Genomic DNA, 15331 nt, shown 5'->3' on the forward strand with positions numbered 1-15331 from the left:
AGGCAAAACAAAGAAAATAAAGGGAATGTTAATATAAATATTGTTGAATTATTGCAACCCATGGTGGGTTAGTTATAAATCTCTGTTTCCATAAAATTTTGACCCAAAAAAACGACAAGGTGGATCCCATTCTTTTCTAGCACTAGGTACTTATTTGTCGATAGGTATTACCTCGCCGCCTAGCTAGACCTAGCCAGAGGCAGGAGTACTTTTATAGCCGTTAATTTCAATTCCTCTTCAAGCTCTACATTCTAAGGATGACCAACCGCCATTATACCGGCCTATTTGATTTTGTACTTTTATAGCCGTCACTTGGTTTTGGCCTCCACTATTTCAACGATTTTGCTTCGTTTTTCTCTGCAATAATATTCAAGCAAGCAATTATCATGAGTGTATGTTTAATCATCCATTGAAGTGAAATAACATTTGAGACTTTCATGTTGATTTGTCGGATGGGTGTTATGTGAATTATTCCTGAAGATAAAAAATTCAAATTTAATTTGATTATTTTGATTTTACCTTTTCATTAATAAATGAATGAAAATAACAACAGCATTTACAACCAAGCCATGGACATCTGGCACGTATTTAACACAAATATACTAGTTCTTTTGTTTGTTACTCCAAAGAAACTTACAATTTATTTTGAGAGAGTACTTTCAGTTAGGGCAATTTTAAGAGAGTTCCACATAAAATAAGGCAAAAACTTGAAGAAAATAAAGTTTTTAGCAATAAGAAATGTTATTTTCTTTAAATTTTAAAACATGTTCAAAGAAGCAAGATGTTGAACTACCAAAATTAACCAGCCGTGCTCTTCAGTTTTGTTTGATAGGAAGAAAGGAAAAAAGGGTGGAGAAAATATATAAAGGAACTAGCATGATTTCCTCGTATAGTAAAAAAGAGACAAGAAAAAAATGGAAGAGAGGATATATGAGAAAGTAAATTAATAAAAATAATAAAAAAATCATAATTAAAAAAAAGAAGTAGAAGAAATCAACTAACCATTGAAAATAAAACATCATCTAGCACTGATATCCACACCAAACACTTGTACTAAATTGACTAATTCAATAATTTTTAATTTTTTTATTTATACAAAATAAAACTAAGTGAAAAGTTACGCTTCCTTATTAGTTACACCAATTCACTGCAACTATTCGGTACAAGAATCATTTTCCTAACATCATCTGCAAGAATCATTTTCCAATCATTTTCCTAACATCATCTGCAAGAATCATTTTCCAAACATCATCTGGTTTTTTCATAAAAATACTTTAATTAATTATTTGTCATATACTAGCATTTCTTTTATTTTGTATAATACTATTTCATTGTAAATAAATTAGATTTAAAAAAAAAAAAAATTTTGTCGGCAAGGTAATTTGGCTTACTTAGGAGAATTTTACTTTTTCAACACGCCCACAGTATAAATACATTCCTTGAGAAGTAGAATTAACACTTTATTTTTTTCCACTTTTTAGAAAGATGGGATATGATATACTAAGTACTATACATGTATAAAAGTTAGATGAATCATCAAATGAAATGGCACACTCACGCATTGCCACGTGTAGATTCATTTATACTCGCAAAAGTCCAACTTGCCACGTTGTACACGGTTTGCAGATGCCATAAGCAAGCCTTTCATGCTTCATGCCCAAGATAGATGTTTACAACACGTAACTATAGCTACTTAATTCTCACTCTCTCTCTCTCTCTCTCTCACTATATATAATAATTCTCTTGTGCCATTGCCAATCACTTACTCCACATAAAAAAAAATTAAGCTCACCATCTTCAACCAATGGAAGCAACCTCCTTCACTCCACGTCCCACGCTGCCCCTCCGGTGCTCTCCGGCCAAGTCGCGTAGCCGGAGAAGACTTGTACCCGCAACAAGGAAGACAGTAATTGCAAGTGTGAGAAGATCAGGGCATGATTATGGTGGTAGGCCGGTGGATGAGAACATGATCATCCTCCGGATGCGCATTCGGGAGGCCAAGATGTTGGAGGGCATCCATTCGCCGCCTGAGAATTGGATGGAGTGGGAGAAACGCTACTATGCACACTACAATGAGGATGTGTGTGAAGCAGTAGGGTTGTTACACTCTTTTTTGATGGATACAAGGCCGTGTTTGGCTTTTGGGATGGCCGCACTTATTTTATTGAGCGTGATCCTTTCAACTTCAGGACTCTTGTTCTATGCTATACACATAGCCAAACAACTCTTATCTGTAAGCTGATTACGATATGTAGTTTTTGTTTTGTCATATACCTTGGCTTTTATTTCGTGACCCAATACAGTCTTATACATGAAAATTTAACTTTCAAAAAAAAAAATGATGTTATTATTAATTAATATTGTTACAGATTTTGATGTTTTGGGTTTAGGTGAATCAAGGACGCCTCTTCAAAATCAGCATCTTTGGCTTGTAGTGTTGTACACTCTTTTATGAAATATATTCTGCGTGAAATTTACCTTGCAATATCCCTTTTGTTTTTAAGTGTCAAAAAAATGGAATTTTATTATCTATGCGCGCGGATATATATATATATATATATTAGTTCATCATCAATTAATAAGTCCACTGAAGGAAGGAGCATATTCCTGCCGCCTGAATAAATGCCACTTGATGCCTTTTTACTCGATCTGTCCAACTTCAAAAATATCAAACTCTTCTCCACCTCTCCCTCTCTCTGATGATCTCTTTCTTCGTTGATTAACTTGTCATGTTGGTATGGTTTAAATAAAATTTTGACCTAATTTCAGGTTTATTTCAGTTATGTTTTTGTAAAAAGATAGTATGATTTTAACTAGGAAAAAAAAGATATGATTTTAATATTTCAGTTAAGTTTTTCTTTATTGTACTTTAATTTCATTCATTTACTGCTGTTTGAACTTTGGATTTGATCTGATTTTGTAGAAAAGAAGTATTTGATTTAAAAAAATTTAATCACATATTTAATTTGTTTTCGTTCAGTAATTGCTATATGAATAATCTTTGTTTTCCGTGGTGTTGGTTATTGAACTTATTGTGTGAGAGGCAAACAATAGTATATCGTGATCTAATAGTGTGATTTCTCAAATAGAAAAGGGATCCTATCAAATCCAATTAGAAGGTCCGTTTCTTCTACTTAAATTTTTCAAAATTGATTTCTTGAGCTGATCTAAACTGAAATGGGTTTTTTTTTTTTTTTTTTTTTTTTTGAAAAGTAAATTTCAATTATATATATATAAAAGACAACTTACCGGCAATATAATGGTAGTTAGCCCAGGCTAACTTCAATTACAAGGCCTATAGCCAACCCATCAGTCCCTTACCAGCCTATTTGGGTTTGGTGTTATTTAAATTGAAATAGGTTGGTGATTATTTACTGAAGTAATATATAATTATAGTAGAATGTTCGCTGCCTTTAATAGTGAGTTAGTGACTATATAAAAATGATTATGGTTGTAATTTTATGCAATGAGAGAAAATGATTTACTTGTTCAGTAGTGCCATCAAGCAAATTGTAAAAATTCATTAAAATAGTAATTAATTCTCCATTTTTTTATTTTTTTGTTTGGCTCGGTCACTATTATAAGTCTTGTGTATTAATTTTCAGTTGAGAAGTTTTCTGTTATTCTAGTATTCCGAGCTAATTAATCTTGTGGCCAATCTTTTGTCACTAGTTCGAAAGGTATGATTTCTTCTCTTTTGAGAGTTTGAGTACGTTCCTGCAAGGACATGTTGTGGGTGCCAACAAATATATTTATCATATATTTAATTTCCAAAAAAAATAAAATATAAAAAAGCAGTCGATAGAAAACATATGTAGAAAAATGATATAACCAAAGGAATTTTTATCTAACGGCATAATTTCTCTGTAGAAGAAGGGAGACGTTTAAACCCGGACATGGACGAAAAGGTATATGTGTTTCTTTACTATTCAAAAAAGAAAAAAAAGAAAAAATAAATAAATAAATAAATGATATAGTTGGCAAACTGTGGCAGTTATATTTATTTATTGTAACTCTCCCTATGTGTGGGTGTGTGTTATTTTAATATATTATGACATATGAACAGCAGAGAATTTGTATATGATAACTGTGATATACAAATTAATTAATCCATGACCATCCATAATTGCACCATATATTAATAGAACTGTCAATTTGTCCTTGGAGTGCTGCCACAATTTTCAGAATCGAAAAAGAACTATAGGGCTTAAATATATAATACATACATAGATTTGTATATACTTGTATTTATATATTTATATGCATGTATAGAACTTTTGATACTAAAAGATAGGGGGCCGGTTGAAAGTAAATAATTAGATTTTGGTGATTAATACAATGTTGCTCGTTTTGGTTTCTTCATTATATTTCTCACAGTCATGTGTTCCTTCACTATGAAAATGTTCACTTCACCTCAAATTAAGTAACCAATATTAATTAATCTCAAATTAAATTTCGATTAAACATGGCAGAACTAAAGGAAGGAGGAATTGTCAAGAAAGGCCACGAAGAAGGTTTGAAAATGGCAGTTGCCCTACTTGAAGAATTTGGACTCCCTCTAGGACTCCTCCCTCTCGAAGACGTGATCGAAGTAGGGTTTGTCGCAAAAGAAGAAGGTCGAACACAGCTTCAAGATCATTAGCAAGCTTGTGAGTTATGACACACAAATAACTGGTTATGTGGAGAAGAAGAGGATTAAGAAGCTCAAAGGAGTTAAGGCTAAGGAACTCATGCTATGGCCTCCGGTGAGTGAGATAGTTGTCGATGACTCACCTACCGGAAAAATTCATTTCAAGAGCCTTGCCGGTATCACTAGGACCTTTCCGGTCGAGGCTTTTGCTGCTGGCCAGTAGCTCCATGTTTATGTTCAAGGGACATGGATCGAGAAGCTAGCTAGTTCCATATTTATGTTTTTTATTATTTCATAGGAGGTCTCTATTTTTCATGCATGTTTTTCTTTTGTATTTTTAGTACTGTATTGCTATTAATTAAGGGCTTGTTAGTTTTCATGAAATGAAATAAAATTTGAACTGATGTTTAGTTACTTTTGCCATATATATAAGAATCATTTAAAAAATACTTTACTTAATTTTGTATAATTTAAAAAATGCTAACTTTTTCAAATTAATAGGTTTGACTACTAAAAACTAATTACAAAATTATACTAAAACACTATTTATGTTTTTTTATGGTCTAAAATACCCTCTTTTTTTTTGAAAGATAAAGTTAATTTATAAAAGAAAGAAGGATAATACAAAGAGGTTCAACAGTTAGCCCATTGCTAACAAGAGAACAACCAAGACATAGCCCAAAGGCAAAACACAATGTTACAGATGAACAACTAGCCTAAGTGAAGAGGCCCAATAATCAGACATTTCCCATCCATACCAAGTGTGCAAGAACTTTTACAAGCAAAGTTCTTAACCGCCAGGCTTGCTTGATACAAAGATGACGAGCTCAGTTCTATTTCCTTCATATATCCCAAACTGTGCAAAAAAAGCTCTCCAAACATTAATATTTACATGTCGGGTTTCCTCTCCCTCAGCTGCAATAATATTCCTTACTATATTAAAAAGATCGACATACAGATTCAAAAAAAAAAAATCTATGTCTGTCATTCCGATCCATACAGTCTTCCAGGGAATCAAAATATCCACCATAGTTAAAAAGAGCTTTAAGGAAACGATTCACAAAAAATGGTGAATTGTGGTTCGCCTCAACTTCAGAAACCAACATAATACGTGGATTAATGTTTCTTATCACACTCTCATCAAATGTTCTACCCGATCGATCTGACCCTGCAATCATGGTTCTTAACAAATATGATGAGTAAACAGCAACTGCTTCTATTTAGGAAAAAAAAAAAAATAGCAACTGCTTCTTCTGCATTTAGCTCAAAGAGGTTTTCATTGAGATCTAGGATGTCTGATACCTCTACTACATTGAAAGAGAAGAGTAAGTTCAAGGATCTTAGCATTCCAAGTCTATCTCTTGCTCACCATCAGTTTTACATACAGAGTAAAAATGTTAATTAGTTGCCAAACTACCATCATTCACAAGAGCACTAGGTAAGCCAACATCATGTAGAAATAACAGTGTTAAATTTCATTTGGTGAAGAATTTCATAATTCGAAATAGGTGTGACAATTTTTTTATTTGCCGGGAAAAAAAAAATTAATAATTTCAGTTGTATCAGTTCTGAAAATGAATAAAATGTATTAATGGAGAAAGCATTAAACTGAACTGTACATATAATAACAGTACGTTAAAGTAGGCCTCCTATCATTTATTAAGGCAAGTTTTCTTCCCAATCTTCAGCTATTGGATATGTGGATCTGGAAAGTAGTCGTACAAATAAAAAAGTTTTTCCATTTAGACCATCACCAGAGTTATTTCTGTTAAGAAGAAGCATATGGTCATTACCTAGGATACTGGACGCGACAGACAGACAATTTTTTTTTTTCTTAAAATCATGCATTCACTTATACAATCGCCAGAAAAAAAACTCAATAGCATAATATTCCGAGAAATCAATAACACCTTCGATCTTTGATATGGTGAAATCGATCGCCCTTGAATCGGCAGAAAGAGTATCAAGAGAGGAGGGAGAAAATTATGCCCTAAAATGACAATATCGGTGTAAAGGCTAAAGTGAGAAAAACAAAATGAAAGGTATTTTGGACCATAAAAAAATATAAATAGTGTTTTAGTATAAGTTTGTAATTAGTTTCAAGATGAAAATACTATTCATCTTAAAAGCAATGTTGAAAATGTTGAATTTTATTGTTGGAAAGAAAAAAAATCATCTAGACAAAGGATGATTGCTTCATTTTATATTCAAGATGATAAATTTCTTAAAGAAAGTCAAAATTACTGGGCTTGAATGATTTTTGAATGAAAAAAAGTCTTTGTCATTTTATCATCATTTCGAAGAACATCTTGACTTAAAAGAATAACCAATAATGTGTTAATCAAACCCTCTAATCAACAAGAGAGCAGGGGCACAGCTAGAATTTTAGTTTAGGGGGGCAAAATGTTAAGAAAAAAAAAATTTATTTAAAGGAGTAGAAGGAAAAAAAAAAAATGTCAGAAAAATGACAACTTAAAAAAAGAAACAATTAAAATTTAATTTAACAAGGAAAATTTAATTTTTTTATAAGGAATTTGAAGAGTAAATTAGGAAAAAATTAGAAGAATAAGAGATAATTTTAAAAATTAGTAATTTTAGGAGGGACATTATATAAAAAAATTTCATATATACACATATAAAATTAAAAAAAAAAATCTATATTTATAGTAGGTGGGCAGGCCAAAGGGACAAGTACTACATTGGCTCCGCCCTGCAGAGGATAAGCCAAAATAGGCTGACTTAATATAATTTGAGATACAAAATCACTAATTAAAAGTTTGTATTAAGATATTTTTAATATTTATATTTCTCTCTTTTTTAAGTTTTCCACATTTTGATTCACAATTTTTAGTGGACACGTTGATAAATAAATAAAAAATTGTAAATATAATAAACACCCCTACAAAAAAAAAAATTATACTGGAAAAACAGTTGTAGGATCACTAAATCTTGTCAATGTGTTGTGTGTGAACATTTGGAACACACAAGTGTGAGTGCACGAAAAATAATTAAAGAGAGAAAAGAAATGACTTAGGAGTAAATAAGTAAATACAATAAAAGACGTGAGAGTAGGGATGGACAAAGAGAATAGTATACATGATAGAGAACGGCCTTAAACAATAATAATATATAGTGGGAGTATCAAGGAGACAATTTAAAGATTTTTACAAAAAATAAAGATGTTTTTGAAGATTTTTGTAAAATTTATGGACAATTTTGTAAATAAAAAAATAGAATTTAGAAAACATATGTATAACACTATAGATATTTTTTTGTGGAAGCGCGAAATTCTTGGTTGAAAGCGTTAGCTAAAAAAAAACAAATAAATACTGACCAAGAAAAAGCAAAAATCATTTGGTGTGTTACACATCTTTATTTAATAGATAGGGAAAAAAATAAATAAATAATAGTTAATTGATAAAAGAATTGTAAATCTTAGGAAATTCTAGATTTTCACTAGTGTGTCATTTTAGTAAATGACAGTGCAACCATGGCCTTTTATTGTTGGAAATCACAGCACAACGTTCTTGATAACTTCTGGTGGTGGTCATTTACCGTTCAACTGAAATTCCCTGGTCATGGAATCACCACCGACCATGCAAACCCAATGATTATTAGCAAAAAAATAATAATTAAATGATAAATTTGGAAAAATTTAAAATTAAAATTGATGACATCTACACAGCATCTTTATCGCATATCTGTTTCCTCTTCCAAATCCCACGTTACCCTGTAATGTTCTTCTCTTTCTTGGTTATCTATTCTGTAAGTTCTTCTCTCTCTGTCATATTTATGAAGTTTCTTGAAGGAATTTGACTTTTGTTTATGTTGGGGTTTTTTTATGCAGTTTGGGTTTAATGAAATTATGAAAGAAAACAAATTTACATGCTGTATGTCTTGTAGTGTTTTGATAATTGATTGACACCCTTTTATTTTTCACTCAAATTGGGTCCGATTGTGATTTTTTTTTCTTTGTTTTTTTTTTTTTTTTAAAGGTGATCGATTGTGATGTTTTCTTGTTTGATATACAAAATTATGTGAAATGCAAAGGGTTTGAAGCCTGATTGGGATTTGAATTTCTTGAATTGGGGAAGGTTTGCGAAGTTTCTTGAAAGTTTCCAATCTTAGAAAGGATAGATAATGGAATTCCTTTTCGCACAAACTGAAGAAAGCGTGAAGACTGGGGAGGTGGATTCTTTAAAAAGTTCTGTTCTGCCATTGTTGAAGCTCCTAACCCTATCCATCATTGGTCTGATTCTTGCCCATCCAAAAACCCAAATCGTCCCAAGATCTACTTTTAAGCTTCTTAGCAAACTTGTTTTTGCTCTGTTCTTACCTTGTATGATCTTCATTCACCTTGGGGAATCTATTACTCTAAAAAATTTCGCACTTTGGTGGTTCATACCTGTAAATGTGGTCATCAGTACCACCATCGGTTGTGTGTTAGGGTACCTGGTGGCATTAATATGCAGGCCGCCTCCGGAATTTGTTAGATTCACTGTTATTGCTACAGCATTTGGAAACACGGGAAATCTGCCCCTTGCTATTGTTGGGTCAGTGTGCCATAGCACAGATAACCCGTTCGGTCCTCATTGTCATAGAACTGGTGTGGCATATGTATCTTTTGCCCAATGGGTTGCTGTACTTCTTGTTTATACCCTTGTTTACCATATGATGGAGCCCCCATTAGAGTATTATGAGGTCGTGGAGGAAGAAGGGGCTGAGATTGATGAACAATTACCAATCAGTGACCTCAGTAGGCCACTTCTTGTTGAAGCAGAATGGCCTGGAATGGAAGATAAAGCAACTGAACATTGCAAGACACCCATTATAGCAAAGGCCTTCAACAGCATCTACAGCATTTCACAAAGTTCTATTCCAGATAACCTTTCACAAACTTCTATTTCGGATAACATTTCACAAACTTCTATTCCGGATCCTGATTTGCCGGAGGAGGGAGGTCGAAGGAGTCCCAAATCTGTTCGGTGTTTGGCAGAGCCCCGGATGGTTAGAAGAATTAGAATTGTGGCCGAGAAAACCCCAGTTATTCGCATCCTTCAGCCTCCAACAATTGCTACTCTGTTGGCCTTTATTGTTGGGATGGTTCCTCCTATCAAAGACTTTGTATATGGTGATGATGCTCCACTTTCATTTATCACAGATAGTCTCGAAATCTTGGCTGGAGCTATGGTCCCCTCAGTAATGCTAATTCTTGGAGGAATGCTTGCTGAAGGTCCCAATGAATCTAAACTCGGGATTCGAACTACAGTGGGCATCATTGTTGCTAGGCTTTTGGTACTTCCTTTGATTGGAATTGGTGTCGTTTGTTTGGCTGGTAGAATGAAATTTTTGATCCCTGGGGATGAAATGTACCGGTTTGTGCTATTATTGCAGTACATGACACCAAGCGCTATTTTGCTTGGAGCAATTGCTAGCTTGAGGGGTTATGCAGTGAGTGAAGCATCGGCACTCCTCTTCTGGCAGCATGTGTTCGCTCTGTTCTCTCTTTCAATGTATAGTATTCTCTACTTCAATCTGCTGATTTCTTACATCTGAGGTTTGTTCCAAACCTTTTGGCTTCATGTTTTGCGATTATATGATTAGCATGTAAGGGGCTTATGACCAATTATTTCAGATGGTATTGTCTAATTCTTACAGTGCAATATATAATTAAGTTTGATAGATGTGCTGTGCTGTTTGGCTATTGTTGATCTTGAAGGTGATCTTTTTCTTCCCCTCCAACCTAGAGATAGTTTTGGCTTTCCTTTATGGTTATTTTGGTCTTAAGTTTACTCAACATATATGATAATATTGGACAAGTTAAAGAGGTGTCCAGGGGCTCACTAAATCCATTTGTATATTTCTTCGTCTACTGTTTCTACAACTAGATACTTATAAAAAAGAATGTTTGTACAACTATATACAAAATGTATGCACAACTATGTCTTTGCAGTATTATGAGGTGTCTCTAGCACATTCTTGTTTAAATTGGTTCATGTTCTCACAAAAAGGTGTAATAGAAGGATGAAATGAAACTATACCTTCTATGAGTTCAAAACATAATTATTCCTGAATTCTGTAGTTCCTGCATGTGCAGACATTTTGATGTCGCTTCCACTTGATTGAAGCATGTTACATAAGATATGATAATTTCTTCATCTTTCACATAATGGTGTGCTAGATTTATATATTGAACATTTATCCATCTCAACAATGCCCTGCCAAGCTCAAGTTTGTTAAACTAAACTGGTAATTTTTTACTCTCGCTATAGTTTTAGAGGTGATGCTACGGGGGTGTGAGTTGAGAGCCTGTCCTATTGGCTCTGTGAGTGTGTTAAGTTGATAAATATAGAAATTGATTTACTTTGTTTATGAAAGAATAATGAGATCAACCCGTTGTAATTCACTTGCTTCAAATGTCTTTAAGGATTGGCTAAATGATCCTTTGCATTATGTTGCCAGTGATCAAACAGACAATTCCTGTTGTATAAAAAATTACTCTCCCCATTCACCTCAAAAAAGGGAGGGATAAAATAAAGAAAAAAAGAAGCTGTAAAGATACAAGTTGAAGAATGGAACCTCCGCTTTTACATTCTTTCCTTGCCAGAATTAGAAAAGAAGAGAGTTAAACATTATTTTAAGTGTTGGAAATTTATTTTCTTTTAGCAAAGAAAACCTAAGCTTGCCCCATAGAATGACATTGGAGCTCTCCTACTACAAGATTATAGGAGAAAGATGCAACTCTTGTAATATGTGCTTGATTGTTTTTTCTTCTATGCCAAATGTTGCCAATATGGATTTTTTGCTTATAAATTTGTTGTAGTCATTTCAACTTACAATTTGTTTGTGCCCCTTCTAGCTATAATACATTATGGTTGAGATATGGTTGAATTATCTTAACCAACAGACTAAACTACTTGTGCTTTTGATTGGATTTTGTTTATGGAAATTAGAGGGGGTGTTCATGTCCCCCTTCATTGATAAGAAGATAGTTACAAGTCATATTTAAAAAAATTGATGCCGTCCATCTGCATGCTGATTAACAATTCATTGAGCTGTTGTTAGACGATTCAATGGCCAACATTCAACATCTTGCTTCTGAAATGTTTATGACTTTCATACTACTACGTAAGGGGGAGTGAGAGTTTTACTTCTTTGTCTTTGGTTGGGGATGGAGGGGCAGGTAGCGGGGGAGAACATTTGGTGGTAGCAATTACCATGTATCCTGATCTTATTTTTTAAAAAAAATAAAAAACCTAATAAAGCCAAATTCAAATAAGATCACTTAATAAAGTCCACTATAGTCACTTTATTAAGTGATCTTATTGGAATTTGGCTTTGTTAGTTTTTGTTGTTGTTGGAAATGGCTAGTTTAGCTACTAGTTCTTGGTAGATGGAGAATTGGAGATAGAGATTGAACTTCTTTAAGGCTAGATGTTTAAGTATGGGGTACTACCTGTTACAGATTTTATAATTGATTTGTTGGTTTTTTCCCGCTTCTCCATCTTTTTGTAGTATCTTGATACTTTGTCGTCATGATTCTCATCTCAATTCAAAATTTGAACAGTTACTGAATCCATTTATTTAATTGTTTCCCCATATTTTCATGTTATGCTCCAATAGAGGATGCAAAGGTACACAGTAGAAACATATACATACGCTAACTCGCTGCACAGAATTTAAGTTTTGATGCATCCCATACTTTGTTGATATTTATTGATTTAGTAATTTTTAGTTGCATCACATCAGATATGTGATACCAACTCCATTAACTACGGGTACATTTATCTCCAAATGCCTCTCTTTTTTCCCCCAGCTCAATGTTGTCAACGTTGCAAAATCTGAAAGAATTTGGAACTATACATGTTGATGCCAGACAAGGGTTTAGTTTACAGCAAAATGTCTTTTACTGTAGCATCTGTCAGGAATCTCTTTCTCACTGATTTTGCAAATCTGGCAGACTGGAGATTCTTCATTTAGTTAATTCTGCTTACAAAATTCCCTTGCTTCATTGTTGCTCAATGTTTGCCCTATCTCAAGTTACAGGCAAGAGTTCTGAGGCACTCTTGTAATAGAATTAACAAATCTGCTACCCCATATTGTGTCTTAGTGGATATATAAGGTTCTTCTACAAGAGTTCTGAGTTCTGAGGCACTCAGTGTCTGCATTTTTTGCATTTGGAAGCCGAATAAGCACTAAGATGTGTTGTTGTGTTCCATGTATATTGTGATCAACCACTCAGAGTCAGATACTTCTTCACTACATGAGCATCTATCCGTTAGGAAGTTTAAGGATAATAAATGTAGCATGTAAAAGGATATACAAAATATGTATTATGCTAATTGGGAAACAAGTCAAGTTGAGGGCCATCAATCAAGTATGGAGAGGTCTTTCCTTGTTAAATTGCAAATATGTGATTTCTAATAGCATCATATTCGATATTGATTTGTGGTTTATATGCAAATACTCATGCCATACGGCCCATACCTCTGCTTATTGCATCCTGAATTTGTTAGTGATATTTGGTTTTCTTCTTACCTTTTATTGCTTGTAACACATCTTTAAGTCGTTTAATGAAATTTCCATCCTATGAATCTCCAATAAATTTTTAACCTTCATGAACTTACGCTCGACTTAATTTTATTATATCAAGGCCTAGAGAAGAACAACAGTTTTTTTTTTTTTTTGGGTATGTAGAGTAGCTGAGTGGATAAATATCGACTTATGTTTGTTCCTTGTTTACAGTAATGTTTCATGATGAGACTTAATTTTTTTTTATATATTTATTTTTTTCCCGTTTTACTTGAATCGTTCTGATGTGAATTATAATAGAACTGAAAGTTGATTTTTCAACCTGTAAGTTAGAGAAAATATTTCATGTGAATGTCACAAAGCTGTGAATGTGTGATGTTCAAGCTTGTAAGTCCTATGCAAGGAGCTAGAGATACCACATACTGACAGTGATTTCTTCAAAAAATAGAAGTACAATAACTAAGCAGCATACATAGAGGAATGCATATTTTAGGCAGCAAACAAATCTCATTCAAATGGTATCTTCTGGTCTTGATGAATGCAATTCTTCTCATTCTCTGATGTCAGTTAGGAATCAGCTCAACTGTCAACTGCATGCCATAATGATGATGATGATGATGTGATTCTTGTTGATCATTCTTTTTGTGTAACATATGATGATGATGTGATTGTGTGTAGACGTTGTTGTGAACTGATTACTAAGTAGGTTGCTTATTCATTGATAGCTTTGAAGAGGTCATTTGTAATGACCTAATGTTTAGGCCAACCACAACTCCAAATGTTGTTGAGTCTTTGCATCATCATTCCACCCACTCAACTCTATTACTACTTGTAATAGTTTGTTCAACTTACATACCTTCTCTTCATATGCCAAAAATGGTGACCAATTGGTGATCTATGTAAAGATGTGGTTTTGGAAAGCAACCATAATGTATTGTATTAATGTAGTGGGGATAGTAAGATTACTCTATGATAATTGCTAACAATTCCAAATAAAGGTATATGACAGGTATACAAAATGATTAAAAATCAGGAATCATTTATTAATTTTGAATACAACCAAAATGGTTCTTAAGCCATTCTCCACTATTTGGGCCCCACAAAATGACAAAGCACTCCAAGTCATGCTCCAAATTCCTTGCAAGCTTCTCTAAGCCAAAACCATTGCTTAAATTTTATTTTATTTTTCTGTTAACGATGGTCGAGTCGGGTTTTTGGAGCACTTAATTTTGTTGACAATGGTGGTGTCGGGTCTTTTAGAGTACTTAATTTTGTTGATGATGGTGGTATCGGGTTTTTTAGAGCACTTCTTTGTTGAGGATGATGGTGTTGGATTTTTTAGAGCATTCAATAATCCATCACCGAGCACATGCAATCCCTCTATTCCACATGCACCAAGCAATTACTGGAAGAAAAAAAAATTTGAGAGTGGTCTTAAGGAAATTCAAGCTCTTGAGTTCAGTACTTAATTAACTTGATGGTTTAAAATTTTAGATGTTTTTAGTGCATTAAATGAACTCTATTTTCTTTCTTTATCCTTGTTCTTAAAACTGGGGTTATATACATTTGATATTTTCATATCTTAACTTATACCTAAATCTAACAACTATAATGGGGAAAATGACATCTATCACTAGGTTAAACATAGTCTTAAAGACAAGAATTCAAATCCTACAAGTAACTTAGGAATGTGAAGCCACAATGACATTAGATTGAGTCAGTTATCTTTCAAACAACTTTGATAGAGTTAGTTCACTGATGACATCAATTAATAATTACAAAAATAGGCAATGGAATATAGAAAATGCTTTATATTATTAATTTAACATCCATATTATTTGGTGACATGCAGCCGGTAAATTTTTTTTTATACAAAACCGCTTCTAGTTTGAAGACCAAAAGCTAAAAGTAATCAATTCAGAATAAATAATTGTTATGAGATTCATATGAAGAGACGAAAGTGTAGTCCATAGTGTCTTTATGAGATGGATTAAATAAGTTTAAAGTTTTAACGTTGGACTATACTTCTGGGTTAAACAATTAAGTTTAAGAATCACTGTTTATAATGAAAATAACAAAATATTTGCGTCATAACTCACTATATAAATATTATAAGAATAATGAAAACATAAAACATTTTTTTAAGACAACAAAGAGAATGTTTCCAAA

General features: G+C 33.1%; 2 protein-coding genes across 3 annotated transcripts; both read left to right on the forward strand.

Annotated features, from left to right (window-relative positions):
* Positions 1–1707: 1707 nt before the first annotated feature.
* Positions 1708–5044, forward strand: LOC132286332 (uncharacterized). 2 transcript variants are annotated; one of them, XM_059788652.1, is made up of 2 exons: positions 1708–2233; positions 4473–5044. In XM_059788652.1, the coding sequence occupies exons 1-2, from the start codon at positions 1805–1807 to the stop codon at positions 4476–4478; spliced, it is 435 nt and encodes a 144-aa protein (XP_059644635.1). In that variant the 5' UTR covers positions 1708–1804; the 3' UTR covers positions 4479–5044. The 2 variants fall into 2 exon arrangements, with proteins under 2 accessions (XP_059644635.1, XP_059644634.1); XM_059788651.1 differs by lacking the exon at positions 4473–5044 and adding an exon at positions 2391–4464.
* A 3114-nt stretch (positions 5045–8158) lies between these two features.
* On the forward strand, positions 8159–10312 carry LOC132283551 (protein PIN-LIKES 2). Its single transcript, XM_059785514.1, has 2 exons — positions 8159–8395; positions 8626–10312. The coding sequence occupies exon 2, from the start codon at positions 8771–8773 to the stop codon at positions 10184–10186; it is 1416 nt and encodes a 471-aa protein (XP_059641497.1). The 5' UTR covers positions 8159–8395; positions 8626–8770; the 3' UTR covers positions 10187–10312.
* Positions 10313–15331: the final 5019 nt, after the last annotated feature.

This window comes from Cornus florida, unplaced genomic scaffold (assembly GCF_030987335.1).
Source record: "Cornus florida cultivar Cherokee Brave unplaced genomic scaffold, ASM3098733v1 CherokeeBrave_3.0.0_Hap2_Chr11, whole genome shotgun sequence".
In the NCBI taxonomy this organism is placed as follows: domain Eukaryota; kingdom Viridiplantae; phylum Streptophyta; class Magnoliopsida; order Cornales; family Cornaceae; genus Cornus; species Cornus florida.

Bases quoted from the DNA above. Each gene is read 5' to 3' on its own strand.
- LOC132286332 (XM_059788651.1), top strand. From the start codon at position 1,805: ATGGAAGCAACCTCCTTCACTCCACGTCCCACGCTGCCCCTCCGGTGC. The intron at 2,234-2,390 runs GTAAGCTGATTA...TTTTGGGTTTAG, and splicing joins TAGCCAAACAACTCTTATCT to GTGAATCAAGGACGCCTCTT.
- LOC132283551 (XM_059785514.1), top strand. From the start codon at position 8,771: ATGGAATTCCTTTTCGCACAAACTGAAGAAAGCGTGAAGACTGGGGAG.